Genomic DNA, 21,685 nt, shown 5'->3' on the forward strand with positions numbered 1-21,685 from the left:
AAATACCTGTGTTTTTGTTTCGATTAAGTTGTTGAACCCGCCGCAATATCATTGTTCTGTGCTTTTCACAAAGATAACTTTATCTACGAGCATTAACATTATAATACCAAAGTCAAAGTGTTAGCTGTAGCCGAAATCATGCAATGCTAAGAATGAAGTTATGAAAACTGCTGTTATGACAGATTTCAAGCCATTTATGGAGTGGATTAGCAATTCAAATATGGCGCCAGCCATTGCCAGTCACGTGGTGATTTTTGAACAAATGGCGACCAAACAAGAATGCGCTGAAGTTGCGTGAAGCAGGCCGCTAGTGCTGATTGTTGTTAGCAGTAATGAACTTGTGTTTCGACAAGTATACTTGCTGTTGAAGAAAAAATTAAGAAGGGGACAATACTAATCTATTTTCCATCGTCCAACTGCAGTAAATTTTAGCAAAGCCATAGATGTTTTCCCTTATTTAGGCTCACAATATGGACGACACGAACTGGAATGATCAAAACAACCCAATGATGTCACAAACAACTGCAGCAGAGAGAATAGAATCACAAACTCTTGTTTCCCTGAACCAAGTTAAACAAGAATCAGGAGAATTTGAAGATAGTTTGATTGTACAGCCAGCGGAAGAAATCATCGAAAACGATGGCACATTACCACCTCGCACTGACTCGGCAGAAGTTTCAGTTCCATTGCCAGAAGCTGAGGGAAAAGGTAGCTTAACATCAGCAAAACGAAAAAAATCAGGAAAGAAGAATAGGCGTTTGAACATTGACAAAAAATGTTCGAAGAAGTGGGAGCACAAGCAAGTTCAAATTAAAACTTTAGAGGGAGAGTTTTCCGTGGCAATGTGGGCTTCTGGTAAGTTTAACAGCCTGTGAACTGCGCTGACATGCTGCTGACTTGTAGGATCCGCCATCTTGATTTTTTTGTAAGCAAAGATGGCGTCCGGGTTTCAGTAGTTTCATGAAAGGGGTTACAAAATGGCGCTTTATAAAGTCTAAGTAAAGTATGTTTTTCACAAAATTTATGAGATAGTTGTGTGTGGTTAGTCTTTGGTTGCTCACAGATAGATTTGTTCCTTATCAAAACAAAATTCGTTTATGGCCTGTCACTGTAGCACAGACATTGTGCTGAATGATTTGAAGGCGAGTAGCTCTACATTGTTGGATACGCTTTGCAATGCAGGTTGACAATACAATGCAATGTATCAAATGTCTTGATATGAAACTGCTAAAAGTTAAATTTAAAAATTATCTTAATGGTTTTTTGATGTACGTACAAGAGATAGAGATTTTACCATTTTTTCTGCAAACTTATTTATTGCTGGCAATTTAGATTGCATGTGACTTTATATCTGGAACAGTTTAATCAATAAGTCAAATATTGGAGTTAATAAATGTTTTAGGAAAAGGTATTTCAAGAAAGTTTTGCTCCTTTCAGTAATTATGGAATACAATAATTGCTTTGTGAAATGTACATATTTTGGCACTGTTATTAAAATCATAAAATGAGCCCATTATAAATTGATGACAAGGCAGTATTGCCTTTCTCACAACACAGCATGTGGGGATATTAACATTTCTTGATGGTAGCTTTGGTAATATTTTGCATTTATGTACATATTATTTGTATTTCATTACTTAACAATAACATCTAATGCTTGTTTCGCCTTGCAGATGATGCCAAGCGTCTTGACAGCGATTTAAATGATGAATATGCAGCAATTGCTAACTTATCAGCTGTGCCATTTAATGAAGGAGATGCTACCAGTTCATCTTCCAATCAGGCAATGCAGGTAATGATGAACTAGGTATATTATGAACTAGTTACAGTGGGTGCAACCTAGTTCGTACCCTCAGTTCGTACCCTGAAAAGATCGAGAGAAAAAATTAAAAAAAGCCGAAGTTGCTAATCGCAGTTTAATAGCACAAAGCCGAACTCGCTGATCGGAGCTTCCGCAAACAAACTCGAAGGTTAGGGTTAGCGGAAACTGCGGAAAAATAAAACAGCGGAAAAATATTTGCGGAAACTGCGATCAGCGAGGGTTAGAGCATAGATTACTCTATGGTTAGGGTAAAGGTAACCGGGAACTGCGGTTAACGGAAACTACGAAAAAATGTTTGCGGAAACTGCGATCAGCGAGGGTTAGGGTTAGAGCATAGATTACTTTATGGTTAGAGACTTAGAATTAGGGTAAGGGTTAGCGGAAACTACGGAAAAATGTTTGCGGAAACTGCGATCAGCGAAGGTTAGGGTTAGAGCATAGATTAGTCTATGGTTAGGGTTAGCGGAAACTGCAGAAAAATGTTTGCGGAAACTGCGATGAGCGAGGGTTAGCGTTAGGATAGGGTTACGGTTAGGGTTAGCGGAAACTGCGATCAGCGACTTCGGCTTTGTGCTATCTTTCCCTCGATCTTTTCAGGGGGAAAATTTTAAAATGTTTGCGGAAACTGCGATCAGCGACTTCCGCTTTTTTTAATGTTTTCTCTCGATCTTTTCAGGGTACGAACTAGGTTGCATCCAGTTACAGTTACGGTATGTAACTGTAATGAGCTTCAAGAAGTTTTAAAAGTTTCCTCTATAATGTAGGTACAACTTTTACAAATATAAACTGAAATTGAAAAGATATACCGTATATTACAAGTGGTAATCAGTAAAAAACTGTACAAAAAAAAATCCATAAGAAAATATTCATTCAGAAAATATCCATACAAAAAAAATCCAACAACTGGGAAGCCTGGCGGAAGAGTAACACCTGACCAATTTCTGCTAACATTACAAATGTGAGGTCTCACTTAGTAAAGGAGAGATGATAACTAGTCCAAAACGTTTTAAGCTGTTGGACGCTCTTTATTTTTATTTGATAAAATAAAATGTTTTTGGATATCATTGATATGTAAGCAATTTGGCAACGCTGTTTCTTTCAAGGTAGTGTTACCGTATAAAAGTTCTGTCTCCATTTGTGTCGACAAAGATGGTACAACACAAATGCTGGCATTGTATCTGAATATCGCACTTCACATGTTATTCGCCGACAGCAAGACCATTTGAAGAACCTCTGCTTGAGGTACAGAGATGGAAACATCAAAATGAACATTTTCTTGCAAAAATCGCACACAATTTCATTCAGCAAAACTACCTTAAAAAGGGATTCCAGTTTAAAAATAAAGACAACGGTATTGCCAAAATGATATCCATAAACATATTATTTCATCAAATAAACATAAAGCGCATAATTGGTGAGACCTGATATTTGTTGTGCTAGCAGGAATCTGCCCAGTGTTGTACTCCTCTGCCAGGCTTCCCGGCTGTTGGATTTTTCTCTATGGATTTTTACCTGCATTTTTACTAGTATATCCTGGTGGGTTTAAAGACATTAAGGATTTTAACCTGAATGTTAAGTGTATTTTCATGTGCAGAGTAAACTGCACAAGCAGGGCCGGATTTAGCTGATGGGGGGCCCGGGGCACTTTTAGATCGGGGGGCCCCCAGCCAAAAAAAATTTTTGCGCCTACGGCGCGAAAAACGGTCTCTACGTCTACAGTAGCATCAGTCCAGTAGGCCTACTGCACAGCATTTTGCAGAAACTTTAAAGGCCAAAAGGAAAAAAAATAACACAAAATCACATTTTAACCACATAGGGGGGCCCTTCAAAAGTCGGGGGGCCCGGGGCAAACTGCCCCCTCTGCCCCCCTCTAAATCCGGGCCTGTGCACAAGTAAAAGCTTCCAAAACGATGGCCAGTAAACGATTCAGCATGAAATCTCTCAGTCACTGAGCTTACTTGTTTCTCATTAAAAGCTCACTATTGTTGTACGTTAGTTTCAGACAATGATAGATCGAGGAGGGAAGCTATTGGGGTGATCACCCCCCCCCCCCCCCTCTAAAACACAAAATTGATTAACTTTATTGATGGTGTGTTTGCAAGGTTGGATTAATGTAGGCCTATACATCATTGTGTTTTGTTGAAACCTTCCCCCTAAGGCTTGCTGGATCCGTTCCTGCTTTCAGACCACTTAACTTTTGTTGATCAAGTGCTATGTTTTTGCAGCAATATAGTTTACTTGACTTTTTCTCATATTGTGCATTGAGAAAATTTAAGGTTTCATTGTGCATTAATTAAGTTCTTTAGTTTTCTTTTTGTTATTGTACTTTCATTTTTTAGACCGTTTTAAAATGTTGACTATTCTAAGAACAAAAATTGAGCAAAACTATGCCTACAATTTGGCTAAGGTCTTTTCTTGTCCTGTTTGTGTCGTTCCACTTACCAAAATTGGAGGTTTTTTAATACCGGTACTCCGGTAGGCTTGTATGTTTTGTAATTATAGAATACATCTTGCTTGCATTTGAAACTAGAAAATGGTTTTTCAATATCTATTGTATATATACCCCTTCAAGTCACCATATAAAAATAAAGTTAGTGTACAGAGCAGTTTAGTAACTTTGGGTGCTTTTTTTCAGATTATGGGTGAAGCTGGATCTTCTGATGTGAGTGAGATTGCACAAGTAGCTGAATTTTCCAGGTGAATTTTTATGACTACTATACCTGAGTGATTGTATTAAATATGTTTATTGTTTATAGATGTTAAAGTTCCCTGAAAAAAACATAAATGTGCTGTAATTATACTAAGTTAAATCTTATGTTTAAAGTATTTCTTAGCACTGTTTTTTGTCAATTGTACAAAATATTTGATTGAAATAAGAAGCAAAAGTACGTGTTGGAGTAGCAATATACACTTGCTATCTTATATTGTCTTCAGTGTGATCTTTTCAATTTAATTCTTTATGTATAATACTATTTACTTTGGTATTCTTGTTACAGTGTATCAAAACCAAAGCGCCCAAAAGTGGAAGAAGTTCAAAGAACAGTGGCGTGTCCTCATGCGGTAACTGAAAGTGATAGCTTTACTAACAAAAACAATACTTTCTTGCTTAATTCGCACTAACTGTTTTTGTGGCAAAACTTTATCTATAATACAGTAGTATGAAAATATTAGAGTCTGACTTATTACGCTTAATTTGCATCAAAATTTTTTTTAATATTAAAAGTCTGTGCTTTGAAGCCCACACAATGTCTACGACATTTAAGTGATAGCCATTCGGTGCAAACATTCTCGAAAATCTCGTTTTGGGTCTGTTTCTCTTTATCTAGAGAAATTGTTATGTACAGCTGGTGGTCTAGGTAGGTTTTGCAGTATGCAGGCGCTTCCCATGTTTATGTTCGAACTGTGTTGCAGTGAGATAAATGTGTAACGTTGTCAGTGGTATCAGCCACAACTTTCAAATGGATTTCTGAACTGTTGTTTTTATTTAGAAAAAAGGTCTTTGTTGATGTTTCACAACAGTACGTTTTTGCCTTTAAATTAAAACGCATGTCTTTTGAAGTACTATAGTTGTAAGCACAGACTAAAGCTTCAGATGTGAGGCCGACACATGTCGAATGACATAAATTCTTATTAATTTCCTATCGTCTTAAAGTGCCTCTGACAGGAAAATAAATTTGCTAAATTTAGCTAAGATACCAAAGAGATGACACTAACAAACTTCCCTGACCAGCAAATCGTAAAAAATATCAACAGGCTACTAAGTTACACGCTTGCAAACTTTCGTTCATTTTCGGCAAAAATCTGGCAATCAGTCAATTACGAAAATAAAAACGGCAACACCGCTGTGACGTCACCATGGGTGGGAAGGATACATTCTTTCTCTGTGGTGAGTTGGTAAGGTATGGTACGACTGCTCCAAAACGTCAATGTGTGGGGCTCTATTGGTCTAAAGCATGTGCAAAATGAGAATTACCGAAATGAAAAAGTCAACTTATTATTACTATCAGGTTTAGATCAAATAGAATGAGTTTATTTTTATCAAACAGCATCTCAATTCAATTGAAATTGCAGTTTTTCTAAACTCTTGTAGGGCTACAATTTGGATAATTTTTTTGTTTGTCCTAATCTGGCTATAGCCATTTGCAGTGTAACAGCAGTATCTCACAAACAGTACCCTTAATTTATGGTTGAGGTAATGCCTGGAAATTGCTGTTTATATGACAGAGTCGCTGACAAAGACATGTGCTATCTTTTCATGCTTTCAAACAAAACAAGGTGCTGAGAAGAAAATAGTCAAAGTTTTCTTCAAGTCTTCGAAAGTGGGATGGACCATACAAAACTAGTCGTATATGTTCTCTTTACTTCAATGGAGATGATTTTGTTAACACCACAAACCCGATTTGGATCTTCTTAGCAATGTGTGGCGTGCTGGGAACTGTAGGTGGTGCGTTTGCCACAAGTGCGAGTCTATGTCCCAGCCCAATGAATGTGTATGTTGCCATGATGTGCCACAGACGAAAGCACTTTTGAAGAAAGACCCATCTAGCTGTGTTACCAATTTGACCCATTTTGAGGCACACTTACATCCTGCAGTTCTGAGGACTTTTTTTATGAGGAGCAGGAAGAACTGGAGAAAAAGCAATAAACCGAAAGGAGAAAACGGAGACCTATCGAAAGAGTAAGGATGCTACATTAGGCTAAAAATACCCTAAACGCTAAAGAATGCACACTAAACAAAGTGCTTTTATTTCCTTGCAGGCAGTATCGGTAATTAGTCGCTTACAGGCATGTATTGGAGTGGATACTACAAGGTGGTACTCTCGGAAGCAACAATCGGATTGTGCTGCCATCATGCATTGTTTGGCAAATCCGAAACAATTTTAAAGTCCAGATGGCTATTACACCGGTTTTCAATGGCCAACTGAAGGCACATTATGAGAGAGAGAGAGAACTTTTATTTATTTATGAATAGTGTTGATGAAATAAATATGAATGATGATTCGTACGATTTCTTCATTTTTCACTTCAAGTATATTTTAGGTTTTGTAGGAACGTATCCAGTACAGTTTTATTAAACTGCAAAAAAGAAAAAATATTCGAAAAAAGCAACCGCTTGTACCAACTCCGACCAAACTGTGATCCACCAATTACATCTAGAAAGCATTTGTTTTATTCGTCGCTAACGACGCCCACCCACGATGACGTAACACCACCAAAGTCGTCCCAGAGCAGTGAAATATTGAGTTTCGCCTGTGGTGGCGCTGTGGAACTGTCGTTTTGTATAAATTTCGCCCTTACCAGTCGAGCTTCGAGGTTAAGATTAAAAAGTTCGCTAAGCATAATTCTGCGCTAGAAAATGCTTACAAAAGTTACTATACTTGGGTCCAACCTGTCAGGGGCACTTTAAGTTTAACCTATAATCGAGCTGCTAGAATTACTTGTAAGAAAACATATGATTTTCACCTCACAGCAACATAGGTCGAACTAACGGTAGCCACTTCAACAAGAAAAAAATTAGCCATTGCCACTGAAACCTCAACCAATCATAAGCTACGTTTTCCGTGACGTGAAAAAAGGTGAAAAGAAGATGGTGCAAAGCAAATCAAGTGATGAATTCTCTGTCAGCTGGTTGACTTAGGGGTTAGGGATAGAAAATAGTCATTTCCCTGACATGGGTTCGATTACCACCCTTACCATTAGGCAACTCTTTTTTCTTGTGTAACTACCAAATAAAGCTCTAAACAAGAAATAACTCTCTGGCTGAGTGCTAGAAAGGTCACAATTGGACGGTAGCCTCTTATAACATGTTCTGATTGGTTCGATGTTTCAGTGGCAATGGCTAAATTTCTTCATGTTAAAGCACTGGCTTCCCGAACTAACCAGTAACCACCTATATAAATGATCCCTAAAATTTTTGTAATAAACTCTCATCTCCGAATCGGGCCATGACAAGCGCATCATTCGAATTTGTTTCCATCCACACAGAGATTAACTTTTTTTGTAGGGCTGCACAAAAATGTTCCAACACAACGCAGCCATGCGGAAGCACCTCCATACGCACGGTCCACGGGTGCATGTTTGTGCTGAGTGTGGAAAAGCATTTGTCGAAAGTTCCAAACTGAAGAGACATATGCTCGTGCACACCGGAGAGAAGCCTTTTCAGGTAAAATCATTTCATACTTTGTTATACTTTAAAGCTGAAACTTAAGAAATACAGGAGCTCATCAAATATCATGTGACGTACTTATCATATGATATGACGTTCTTATCAAATATCATATCACGTTCTTATCGAATGTCATGACGTTCTTGTCGAAATCATATGACGTCAAAGTCGTAAAAAGTATGAGACAAAGAAAGAAAATGGGGTCATGTGAGGTCTTAACAGCGCCCCTTGGTGAGTTTTTGTTGCAACTACTGCAAACTTAACATCATGTGCGTTTTTTTACAGTGTCCCTTTGATAGCTGCGGGAAGCGTTTCTCCCTAGATTTCAATCTTCGAACACACATGCGGATACACACTGGCGACAGGCCGTACGTGTGCCCGTTCGGGAGCTGCGATAAAAAATTTGCCCAATCGACAAACTTAAAGTCACACATCTTGACCCACGCGAAAGCAAGAAAGAATTCATCGAGTTCATCTTCAGCCACCTCTCCCCCGCCGACGTGGTCATAAACACAGATATACTTTGCGGAAGATTATTTTCAGCATTGCAATGTTTGATAATAATTTACGTTGATCTAACGTCTGACGCCACTCAGTTTAGTTAGTGGGCGATGTGCGCTTGAAAACTTGAATTTATTAAAGATTTTTATTCACATTGTGATGAAAAAACAGTTGTTTTCAGCAGCGACTCTTAACCTATGGCCAGGGTGTCTACTGACTATCATAAAATGCTGAGATGTAAATAACTAGCCTTCGAAGATAAAATTTACCTAAAAATAGGACATAGAATACGTGAATAAAAAAGCTCTTCAGTGGTCGAATTCTGGCTTAGAAGGTTATCAAAACACCATGTGATCTCTTTGGGATATCGCAACCTTTGTTTGATTTTAAGAAAAACATGATATTTATCTTCATGTGGTACTTGATCAAGGCCCTTAAATTTTTCATGTTGTTTCAATCTAAATACAGTCCAAGACGCCAGAAGCACTAAAATAATTTTTTCGAGCTTATAATTTTTTTTTCAACAGTCGATTTTTTTGCCAGTTTTGTAACATTTATGCAAGTTCTCGGTCAAAGCTTCATCTGTTTGCCAATACAAGACAGTGATTATATTTCGAATCGTATTTTTGTAATTGTATGTAAGATTTCAAGAGATTATAATAGCTTTATACCGGGATACATTAAACAAAATTTTGTGCCGCTAGTTTTTTTTTTCAGTTAAGCCCTGTCAACTCTCAATTATTGTCAAACTTGCTAAAGCTGTTTGTCTATTGCAGCGACACGATTTAATCTTGGGCACCCGCATGCGGTCCGTTTCCGATTTTTAATAATTTTGCGATTACGTCACGATTGTTCACCAAAGAAGTTAACAAAAATATTTATTTCAGTTTATCTTAAACTGAAGACTAAACAGTAGGCTACAGTCTTCCAGTCCATGGGTGAATCTTGATGTACGGAAATGTGTTGAGCATTATTGCTTTTGGATAAGTTTAAATTTTTACAGTAGGACATCTGCCACTTAATAGATGTACTTGCTGTTTTGTAGAGTTATGTTTTTTGAATCTCGCTTTGCGTTTAAAAGCTCTCCAGATGTTATTTAACGATCTCGTTGTGGTATCGAAGTCGTTATATTGCGTTTATACTTTGCAAAGAAGTAGAAGTTAAGAAATATAAGAAAAATGGCACATGTGGCTTTCCCAGACAGTACATCAAACGTAAAAACTGTTGATTTACTGTCTGGGTTTGAACACCCCTAAATGTTGTGATGTGTATAAAGAAGTGCGAGCAAATCAATTGTCTTTATACAACAGATCAACTGATATAGATGGTTTACATGCCAATTTCTTGGCATTTTATTTTGTCATCAATGCGCCCGGGACGAAAAATATACTACTAACTATAATGTTTGACGTCAATGAACGGAAAAAGGTGGCAAAACCTTGCAAGGTTTAAGGCGTGTCTGAATAGTTTTAATGTGCGGGTATATGTCTTTAGCTAGCACGGCCACAAATTGTGCATGTGATTACCTCTAACGTTGTAAACATGCTCTCATCCAGGGACGCGGGGTAATACCCCCTCCCCACAAGTTTTATTTGACCTTCCCAAAAATATGTTTTGATATTGCAACGTTTTAATACCATTGTAATTCATGTTGAATGACGTTTGCCCCCCCAAAGCAGTTGTTTTTGCCCCCCTAAAATTTTCTTTCTAGCCACCTCGCTGCTCTTATCTCTGGTACAGATATAACAACGTATGTTTGTTTTATTTATAAATAGCAGCTTTCGCCTATTTTAACAAAATTGTTTTCATGTCGCAACAGCTAACATTATGGCCGCAATATGCTTGTGTTGTTATTATTATCATTGTTGCATTAAAATCATATGCTTGGCGGCCACTTAGTACAGGACTTTGTATATAGGAGATTGCATCTTATTTTTCTTTTAAACTAACGTAATAACTGGTGTTGCCAGATGGATTTTAGTTGTATAACTGTGAACTGCAGTTATTGCGTGTCCGTAGGCTTTACGTCTTTCAAAATTTCAACTTGTGGTTTGTGTTCCCACGACCCTGACTAAGTGACTATACCAAAAAAATTGGCTATCGAAAGGTGTACTGTACAGAATTATTGTTTCATACGATATGATATGGGGATATTTTGCCAGTTTAAGTTGAAACTAATTTTTTGTGGATTTGGTTGAATTTTTAACTAGTAGCAACGTCGTAAGATGGGAAGTGTCGAAACCAAAATGTGCCACTTGTTTTCCTTGGAACACGTCATAAATCGTATAACACTGTTCTGGTACAACTAAAACACAGAAGTTGCCATACATCACCATAATCAACACCTTTTTTCAGTATTTGGAGGTCCAGTCGTGTTAGTATTGATTGATCAATTAATTATTTATCTTCGTTATGTTGAAGTGAATTTTGCTGGTTTGAGCTGTTTTATTGCGCATTGAAATACGAAGAATTTTCTGAACCACAATGACGGTCAAGCTTCGTTGCATAAAATAAAATAACTACCATGATGCCGTTGGTGAAGACAAAAAAAAATTTACCGAAGCTAAACAAATAAATTATTCCATTAGCAAGATTGGTTATCACAGGCCGCACTGCAATTTTTAGATGTAAGAAAATTAACGTGGGTAACTTTAGCAAGCGTCTACAACGTAATGACAGCGACTGTAAGATGGGCCTGCCTTGTCAAGCCTGAAGACAACATTCAGTTTGAGACTTTTTATCCATAGTAGATATTGGTGAAGTTCTCCAATTGGGCATACTGAGATGCTTGGACACGTTGAGCTCTCGCAAGTTAGATGCATCAACATCGCAGCACAGTGGGGTAAAGGTAGAGAGAGGCAGGCGCAGATTTATGGGGGGCCGTTCCCCCCCCGAAATTTGGTAAAGAATAATTGTTGAAATTGCATGTTTGCGCATCAAATGGTTTGATATGCTTCTAAATAGCTGATATTAGTCCCACGGCGGACTTAACTTATCCCTGGAGAGGGGGGAGGAATAATTTTTTGTTATGATTATAGTTGAAATTATCCATCGATCAGACTCCGTTATTTTTTTTCATACAACTTCAAATTCATTTTAATAGCAACATTTGTTGGAGCTGAACCAAATGACGTCAGTTGAAACAATCTGAAACCTTGAATGGCTGTTTTATAGTTTTTTGTCTTCATTACAATTTCAATCAATTACGGTATAGGCTATGCCTGCAAATATTCAATAGGTCATGGACATTGTATACAGGGTTTTTAACCAGATTTCAAGTTTACTTCAATTTCTATTCAATCAAAACTTATTTTTTAAACATTCACATTTGATGAAAATGGCTGTTTTAATGTCTATTTTATAGCACATCGTATATGTCGTAGTATTATTGTTGTTCATATCTGTTTTATCTTCTTCTTTCTTTTTAATTGATTTTCAAATTTTCTTCCCCCCCCCCCCGAAAAAACTCCTAGATCCGCGCCTGAGAGAGAGAGAATACTTTTATTTTGTCTGTTGCGAGAGTAGTATGTGGTACAATAATAAGCAACACGAATAATATAGCACCATAACAATCTATAGATACCAACAACAGGCAGGAAGCAAAAGACTTTATCATTATCACTTATCAGTCATCGAGTCATCTGCTTCCCTGTTTTTAATGTGACAACTGCAAAACTTTTTTGAAAAGGACTAGTAAAGCGTGATTTTGCAGCCCTGAACATAGACTCTGCCAATCCTAACAGACCGCGAGGTGCGAAGAGAAAAACTTTGCTCTGGACAGACAGGCGGCTTTAACATGGGGTTAATTCATGGCCTGTAGCCTATAGGCTATTCAAAATTGGTTGATGATGATTTGAATGGAGCCTTTGATCAAACACTTGTGGTGATACAATAACAGTTTTCTAGAACGTGTTTGCAAAAACACGTTCTAGTTTAATAAAATCTTTTGAATATATTTTTAAGATCCTTAAAATCGAGCCAGTTAGTGTTTGCACTTAATCATCCTTTTTAGGCTTTTTTTTATTGAACTACAGTTTTGAAGTCATGTAATTTTCACATTGCGTGAAACTAGCCTACATGTTCTTGAAAGGTTGCTGATATTTTCACTTAAAATTATACGTTAGCATACAAGCTTTATGCAAATTTGATTGGGCTTGCCAACCGTTTCGACTATGTAATGTGTATTGAATTAAAGACGGTCGGTTAAAAGTAAGTTAGTAAACCTATCTTGAGTAATTTTTTTTGCGTTTTTGCAAACAGTTCTTTGAAGAAGAGACTCAACTATCTCGAGTCTATCCGATAGTTCAAATAGTTAGGCGCCTGACTACAAACAAAGAAACTGCAAGATCAACAATAGCTGGTTCAATTCTCGGGGTGTGCGCTTGAGCAACGCGTTTCCAGCACTGCTCTCCATCATGGCCAATTAGTAAAATGTGGCCGGCTATGTCACATATGCAGGTCTTTTTATAGTGGATCAATATAGAAACACTTAAAATTTATACTAGCAAAAAAATGCTCTTGCTGGCATTAGGGTAGGCTAGTCTATAGCCAAGCAGCTGTTTTTCAGACTTAGTTGGTTAGTTTTGAATCTTTATTCTCGGACTGACAAAGCCTTGATAGGTTATTCCTGGTAGTTTCGCATACTTGTAGAGGCTTTTGATGCAGGGCTGGTTACCGAGATTGACAGAGTGAAATTTCCGATTGTTGAAGTCTTATTGCCGGAGAATTATTCCATCCACTAGGTGCCGCTGAATGGATAGTAGTCCTGAGAATGTGTTGCTCAAGCGCATACCCTGAGAGTCGAACCACCGCCACTTGATCTTGAAGCTTCTTTGTTCACGAAATCACGCGCTAACCAACTGAGCTATCAGGGCAGACATGTCGGGCGCTTTTATCACATTGAACAGGTGCTTGAGGTTACACTCCTCAGAAATGTCCTATTGTCAGGGATGGAGGAACTACGTGAGCCTGAGCCCACCTACTCTATTTTCTGGGTGGGCCTGGCCCTGGCCCACCTACTTTTGAAAGACAATTTTTTTTAAGAAGGTAGCGAAAACGGCAAATCAGAGAGGGAGCTCCAAAAAAAAAGGTCTTCACTCATTTGATACACAATAGTTTGATTATCTTTGATAGCTCAATGATGAAATCCAATCTTCAAACTTTTCTGGTGAGTCCATTATTGATGTGCAGCACGTGTGGGTGTGGTTGCGTGTGACTAATGGAGCAACCTATATCAATCAATATAATTATTCTCTATGCTCCCCATGGTTAGAACAGTGATATCATTAGCCCACATATGCACGTATACTGTATAATGCTGCATATTATTACTCCCATGTGGTATTATAACCTAACTGCGTGTGTATTGTTGCTTTTTTATTTGTGTGTGCAAGTACATCGCCACATTTTGTACAGCGTTATAGAGCAATTAAACAATTTTGTAAATGTTTTGATCAAATCCGGCCCAAAAATGGATAATTTTGCCTGTTGGCACGAAAGGCAATTGTGAAAACGCAATGTGTAAACCAAGGGTCAGCACTCAGCAACCTCTTTCTAACAGCAGGCCAAAGCCAAATTTACATGGTCTTGGCGGGCCGTAGCCTATTAAGATACTAGTTTTGATAGATTCAGAGACATGATTTCAAGGCGTTGACGTAGCCTAATTCCTTCAGAATATCGGCTAGTAGGCTAATATCCTTGACGGGAATGAGCTGAACAAATTCTTAAACATCAAAATCTTGGTTTACTGCACGCACAAATACTGCCAGCTCAGCTGTAGGCTTATCTGTCGTGTCTGTGCTCATCTATTGCCATTGCGAAGAACTGTTGATATGCAATAACTTTTTGTTAGATGTTACGTTCTCCGATATCTCTTGTTTTCGTCGAGTTACGGTTTTTGTTCAAAGACTTAGGCCTGGTTGGATTGACTTTGACTGCTGCGCCTCTGGGCCCACCTACTTTTAAAATGGTTCCTCCATCCCTGCCTATTGTAGGCATCCAAGCTGAATAACGATAACGAATGGTTCTAATGGATCATTTGCAAGTAAAAAAGCACCGCAAAATAAACGATACAGACTAATTTTTAGGCTACAATAATAATAATCATGCTTTTATTTGCGCCCATTGCGATAACATGCAGTACACTGCGATCACAGATGCGATACAACAGACGACAGGAAGCAGCGAAGTGACATATAGTCTTCGAGTCAGCTGCTCCCCTTATTTTGGCTTGCCTTTAAGTGTATTTCGCCGAGACACAGCCGCGTGCTCTGGAGAGGTGTCGAACCCACGTCCTTTCGAGCGTCGCGCAGACGTTCTCACCACTCGGCAACGCAGCCGACAACAGAAAATGTAGCGTAAGGCAGAAGTGCACGGAGTCAAGTTTTCTGAACTCCTGCTCAACTAAAATATTGGTAGCCACTTTAACCAGGAAAAATTCTACCACTGCAATTGACTAGAATGCACCGCCAACCAATCATAAGCTACGTTTTCTATGACGTGAAAAAAAGCGAAAAGAAGATGATACAAAGCAAATCAAGTGATGCTGGTCGGCTTAGGGGTTAGGGCTAGAAAGTAGTTATTTCATTGACGCGGGTTCGATTCCCTCCACTGCTATTGCCCCTTTTTCTTTTGTAATTACCAAATAAAGTTCAAACCAAGCATTTTAACTCTCTGGCTGAGTGCTAGAAATGTCACAATTGGACGGTAGCCTCTTATAACATGTTCTGATTGCATTGTAGTGATTCGCAGTGGCAGAATTTCTACTTGTTAAAGTGGCTACCTAAAATATTTGGGTTTTTACGTTTGGAAGAGTGTTGCCTGCTTTTGAAGTAAAGCATGCTCCAGCATGCCTCCTAACTCGAAGTCTTTGAAAAATATAGGCCTGTTTTACAAAAGACTCATCTAAAAAGAGAACCTGTTAAAATCTCAATGTCCCAGCTGGTTGGTTGAGTCGAGTAGTTTTTGGTTGGCTTGCAGTTGTTGGTATTAAAGCCAAATTTCAGACAGAACTTGTTTTGAATTGTTTTGGTACTAACTAGGCTGCAGTAAGCTACCGGTTTTTATTCAACTTAGCCTTTTAGTGGAACTTTTTGAAGAGAGTAACTGCCTTACATAAAAAATAGTCTTTTTTTCTGCTGGAATCTTTATTTGAACAGATAGGAAATAGCATAATTAAGGGGGAGCAAGAAACATCATCCCTGGGCACATTGTTAAGTGCGCCAAATCATTTCCCCTAAATTTGCAAAATTTCAAGTAGCTTAGTAGTCTATCTTGTTTTTGACTCATACTTGTTAGGCTATCAAGCGGCACAAAAGTTTCATTACGCACCCGAGAGTTGAAGCCCTATCTGCGCCATTGCGGCAAGCTATACCCTTGAAAATACCTTTATGTTGATATTTCATGATTGGATTGTGCACACAGCTGTTTTGTTATCTTTTTTCTTTTTTATTTGAGGTTCAGAAAACTTTAAATTGCTGGAGGTCACGGTATGAGCCCGTTTTTTCACCCTGTGAGATGAATTTTGCCATCGTTTACACTACGAATCCCTTAAAGGTGATTAAAGCGCTTTTCTCTTGCCTATGTAAAATATCAAACAGGAAATGAAAAGATGCAGTCTTTCAGACATTTTACAATATCTTGCCAAGATATTTAAGCATTGTAACACTGAAGTAGGCTACCAGTTACATTATCGAGGTACTACAATACTTTGATGGTACAGTAGGCTGCATCTTTTACTTTTTGGGAAATGTGCTTAAGGTTTGTCGCAGGCTGTATCTTCGAAGCAGTCACTCAGCTTGCATTTATAAAAGAGATAAAAAAATATCTTGCAAACATGCAACGTGGGAGATAGAGGAAAAGATGCGACAGCGGAAAGGGAAATCCGCTCTTTAGACTGCTTTCCAGAATTTGTTATTGTTAAACAAAACAAGTTATGATGTCCTCCGTTTTCAAATGCGCGTTTTAATATTTTGCGTTAGGACCATATTGTGAAAGAGGAAGTGGAATAAAAGTTTGCTCGTAGCAGAGGTTCTTAACCTGGGGGCACGCATCATGAAGGGGTGCAACACTTGTTCCCAAGGAGTGCGGGATGTTAAATCATGGTTAGTTATAAAATGAGGGAAGAAACTATAGTCTACTTGATTACCAGGCTTTTTAACAAACATTCTGTGCATCGTAAGGGACTTTTTATTACTTTCAGTTATTCTAAGAGGGAGTGGGAGAGTTACTAATTGGTGATTTCAAAGTGGTACCAACAAAGCAAAAAAATTAAGAAACACTGGCTTATTAATAGTAACATGGCCTCTTAACATGTTTTCTACCTTAAACTCGTGTTTTTAAGTCATTTTCTAAACTCGTCTTACACAACACCACAAGTATTTGCAATGAATGCGAACTGCTGATTACGTTGATTCAACGTCTCATAGCATGCAGTAGTTAAGACATGCTGAATAACGCTCTGTATACAAGAATGACCAAAAAGAGTGTTTTCAATAGCTTTTTTAATAAATAAGATAAAACTCCAGATACATTAGATTGAGTAAATCATTCAATCAATTGTTGTTTGTTCAAAAACCTATCCTCGACGTGTCTTTTTAATCAATAGGGTTTAAGCCAGTGATTCTAAATCTTTTTGTTTTGGCGGACCCCTTTTGGCACCTTCAAAGCGGTCGCGGACCCTTAAAAAAATTTTATCTGAAAGTTTGGTATATCGCTTCTCCTAGCCTAATGGAATCAAATTTTAATTTTCTGAACTCACGACGCACTTATGACGATTGATGACATTGACGAAATTATGTTATGAGCTTTATGTTGGCATACAGCATCAAAAATCAGTAATCTATATGTTGATTTGATGTTTTTCTATAGATTTTATAAAAATTAATAGAATTTTGCGACCGCTACCAAGAATTTCTCCCTTTTTTTAATTTCTAATCAATATTAATTCGTTATAATCTTTGTTATTGCAAAACTGTGAGTGGTGATAGACTGCTGACTAACGTTTGCATTTCTAAGTTAAGCATTGATCAATAGACTGCTGTCTCAACAGAATTAATTTGAACATAGCCTTAATAAAAAATTAAATCATTTATGTGATATTTTTTAGTTAGGAAACCAAACCTTTGTGCAATGTCCTTTGAAAGTTCAAAGAACATCGCACCAGTTCGTTGGGAAGTAGGCTACAGTTTGAAAATCACATAATACACAAATAAAGCACAACCAATCAATTTTTAAATTTCGTAATTTATCAATCATGCTGCAAACTCGGAAACTTTCACGGACCCCCTGAAATCGCTTCGCGGACCCCGGATGAGAACCACTGGTTTAGGTAATCTCTGCCTAAGCTTTTCCAAATTGTTGCATGGGGGTTGGTGGACTTTTAGAATTTTTGTGATAATTTGTGGTCCTTTAAACATCACTAAGATAAAAATCACAGTACGGTATGAAAGAACGCTGCAAAAACAAAAAGTCCTATGGGAAAAATGCAAAAATGCACTGTGCAAAAAGAAAAAATGATCACTAAAACATCCAATAAAAGCAAATTTACAAAACAGGTTACAGAATAAACGCACACCAGGCAGCACAATCATTTTAAGCCGTTCTTACAATTTCAAATGGAATGTGGTAACCTCTCAGCTAACCTATAGCCTGATGAAGCTTAAAATACTATCATATGATTAGGAACTAGACTCCGTTGTTACCTACTGTCTAGTAACTGCTTGTAGTTGTCTTAGTGTCGTTGTGGACAACCTGTCCTGTTTGCAATTTCTTAATTGCTTGCGTAGGTAGTTTACCCACAACAACAGTAAACACTAAAATCGAATCAAAATCGCTAAAAACTACGAAGAACTCTTCTTTTACGGACCCTCTGAAACTACTGTAGCCTACGGACCCCAATTTGGGAACCGCTGGTTTAGCCGTACCTACTGAGTGAAAAATTATCTTGTTTTGAAAATGAGCCAAATTCTAGTTTTGAAAATAATTTTTGTTATTGGAAATAGCCGAAGATGTGTCAGAGAAGACCAAAAGAAGATTTAAAAAGAAATCGATTGGTCAAATCAGATCAGGCACAAACGACCATTAATTATTACCTATGTTACTATCAGTCAAGTAGATTAAACGAAAATCACTGACAACAACGATATCATTACATGACCAACAGGATAAGCTAGTTGCTTTTATTTTTGTAGTAGCTGAGTAGCCTAACTAGTTTCTCAATCTAAACACTATTCGCCTGAAATTTCACTATAAGTTGCTATTGTTTTGTACGACAATGTTGCTTTGGTGGGCTGTAAGGTACCTTCCTTGAAGCTTGGTTACCGGGCACTTCAATATGAGATGGTCTGTGGACTGATTTGGGGGCGTTACATTTGGGGCAGCTTGGTTGAGTTGTCATCTCTCATCGGTGAAGGTTGCCATTTGTTTTAGCTTGTTTTGTGCTTATGCGATTTTAGAGTGGACTATAATTTTCTGATAGCTGTGTCAAAGCCTGGGGGCGCTTTTGTTGAATCTGTGATTAACTCTCCACCAGGAAGGATTTTGTGACTCTCTGTAATACTATTTGGGTAAAATTAATAGGCCTACAGCATGCTAGCTATAATATTATTTCTCGGCGTGACCTATTTAGAATGTAGAATGTTACAAAAAAGAAATAGGTTATTTCTATTGTTGCTATCTTGACAAATTCTTAGTCTTAAAGCATTTTTGTGTCAGTACTTTGGGGCTGCTAGCTTACATATTGTGTCAGATGTTATTTTGCGTGAAATAAAAGGCAACAGGAAGCTACGAGAAGATCAGGCCTTAGATATAAGGGCTCGTAGCAGGGAGGTGCGAGTTAATTCCAACCAAAAACTCTAAGACAAAAGGCAGCGACAAACTTGGTTGGATGAGGTGATAAGACCAGCACTAAGGGAGCAAATGCGATTCAATGTAGGCTACCACAGCCTGCATTACTTGCAAAGTCTTCCATAATTGGCTTGAAGGTTTTCAAGGGTTTTTATAGCCTTTCTTTTAACCCGACAATGTTCATAATTTTGTTTTAAATTTGATCCTAACAAACTGAAATGCTCAATTAGTTGCCATTGCAACATTTTTTAGAAAGTAGTTTTTTTGAAATTAATTGTAAACCGTCCTGGCCTTAACCATGAAAAAAATAAAAGTTAGGTCTAAGTCATGTCAATTTTTGTTTGGAAATTAAGACCACTTAGGATAAAACAAATTTTTTAAATAACGCATAAGCTCAGAAAATTTTGATTTTTTCAATATGGCATTATGGAGTTTTGCTAGTGCCCATGCAAAATGAATAATCTAAAGTTGGTATATAGGCTACAGCAGCTATACAGTTGGACACGAAGATTGGCTTCCTTGCCTTTCCGTCCACTTAATCTAAATCTTCAATCACAAGGTGTAAGCCTGGATAGCCTACAACAAAAAAAAAGCAGCTATAAACACATTTTTTGCTTGAAAGCTACAGTTTCATACTCATTAATTCATGCCTATTAATTAGTTGTTAAGTAAAAATTAACGTTGCAATTTATTGTTAAAGATTCTTCAGGGCCTATTGCATACTTTTACAGTTCGAGCTTGTCTGACGTTGCAAACGGGATATTTATTCACTAAACATGCAGTTTAAAATATAAAAAACGTATAATTTTAATGCATAGCCTTCAAAACAAAATACTATTGTTTATTATTTCAGAAATTAATTTATACATTTTACCATATTGCTTTAAGTAGCTTTCGTCAGAATCTGTTCAATATGCCTTGTGCTTTTGAAAATAATGCTGTTTCGGTAAGTAAGTCAAACCCACCTGTGACAGTAAAGCCAATCCGAAACAAAGTTTCTGTGGTTTTGGGTGCTCAATGGGGAGATGAAGGAAAAGGAAAAGTGACTGATTTACTTGGAGAAAAAGCGGATATCGTCTGCAGATTTCAAGTAGGCAATAGTTATAGTTGTTTTCAAACCGATATTTATACTTAAGTCATTACTCAAGAATCTAGTCAGGCACATTTTAAAGCCTTCAAAGATTTGCTAATTTTTCCTATTCATTGATGTGCTGGTATAATGTTTATTCCAGCTTATAGTCGGCTACAGTGGCCAGTTGCCGCATTTTGCATTTTGACGATAAAATGTTTGACTAATTTTCTTTATATTTAATTTTTTGGAATGGATTGTATGTCGATAATAATTATTAATTGTAAAGGCATTTGGAAAATATTTCGTCACAAAATACAATCTTAATTTGTGCGATTTTCAATTTTTTATTTATTTTTAAAGCCTTAGACTATTGATGAAGAAGTGGTTTTAGTTGAAACAAAATTCCTTTTTATAAACACAAAATAATTTGAAACGAAATCTCGTGGACTGTTTTCAATGGGGTATCATTGCTTCAAACAGAAGCTAAGCTGTGAAAGATTGTATTGCAATGTAGCCTACTGAGACTGACAAAATATTTCTATATAGACTACAGCATACGATTAGGCTATAATTGTTACTTAGAACCCTCGGAAATCACAATTGTTGCTGTTCCAGCGCTGTGTTTTGTTTATCTGCGTGAGACCACAAAACATTGGTTTCTGAGCCTTGATTCATTTTTTTTCTTCCTCAAATTAAAGAAAAAATAATCGATATTAAAATATATAAAATTGTGCATGTACAGTAGTAGCCTACTTATATCTTTGTGCATTTTTTAATTAGACCCACAATATATTTCTTTGAAAAAAGCTTTAGACCTGTTAACTATTTAGTTAAGAAACCTTGTAGCAGAAACTTTTAGCAGTTTCTTTTGTCTTTTTTGTATTATTTCATTATCAAACGAAGAAGAGTTTCAACGTGAGGAAACAGCTAGGTTGTTCATATGGCGACGGAAAGCTGTTAGAAAGGAAGTAGAACTTCCGCTTCATGAATTCGATATGCGCTTGTTATGGTTTAGAAAATTTAGCATACGGTGTTGTAATCTACCAATAATATTACAAGATGATAGAGGTCGCTTTGAAGTTAATCACGGAGCTAAGTGTTTGTATCTGTTCTGGCACGTAAAACTAAGACAAAGCCACTATAGCTCCAATAGAGTACCGCATATACCTTTATTGTGTCGAAATTGTGCCGGTTCGGAGATCTGAGTGATAGGCTACCAGGCTCCAAAATATCATTTCAAATGCCCTGTAGGCTACACAAAAATAAACCTATAGTAAAC

General features: G+C 37.4%; 1 protein-coding gene across 1 annotated transcript; it reads left to right on the forward strand.

Annotated features, from left to right (window-relative positions):
- Positions 1-289: 289 nt before the first annotated feature.
- LOC145784585 (uncharacterized) lies at positions 290-11,017 on the forward strand. Its single transcript, XM_082596440.1, has 6 exons — positions 290-855; positions 1,674-1,792; positions 4,458-4,519; positions 4,819-4,882; positions 7,827-7,985; positions 8,274-11,017. Exons 1-6 carry the CDS (start codon positions 471-473, stop codon positions 8,496-8,498), a joined length of 1,014 nt encoding a protein of 337 aa, XP_082452566.1. The 5' UTR covers positions 290-470; the 3' UTR covers positions 8,499-11,017.
- The last annotated feature ends 10,668 nt before the right edge of the window (positions 11,018-21,685 follow it).

Source organism: Aplidium turbinatum, chromosome 15, assembly GCF_918807975.1.
Source record: "Aplidium turbinatum chromosome 15, kaAplTurb1.1, whole genome shotgun sequence".
In the NCBI taxonomy this organism is placed as follows: Eukaryota; Metazoa; Chordata; class Ascidiacea; order Aplousobranchia; family Polyclinidae; genus Aplidium; species Aplidium turbinatum.

Excerpts from the sequence above, each read along its gene's own strand:
- LOC145784585 (XM_082596440.1), top strand. The coding sequence starts at position 471 with ATGGACGACACGAACTGGAATGATCAAAACAACCCAATGATGTCACAA. Across the intron at positions 856-1,673 it reads CGTGGCAATGTGGGCTTCTG|ATGATGCCAAGCGTCTTGAC; the intron begins GTAAGTTTAACA and ends TTCGCCTTGCAG. Across the intron at positions 4,883-7,826 it reads CAGTGGCGTGTCCTCATGCG|GGCTGCACAAAAATGTTCCA; the intron begins GTAACTGAAAGT and ends CTTTTTTTGTAG.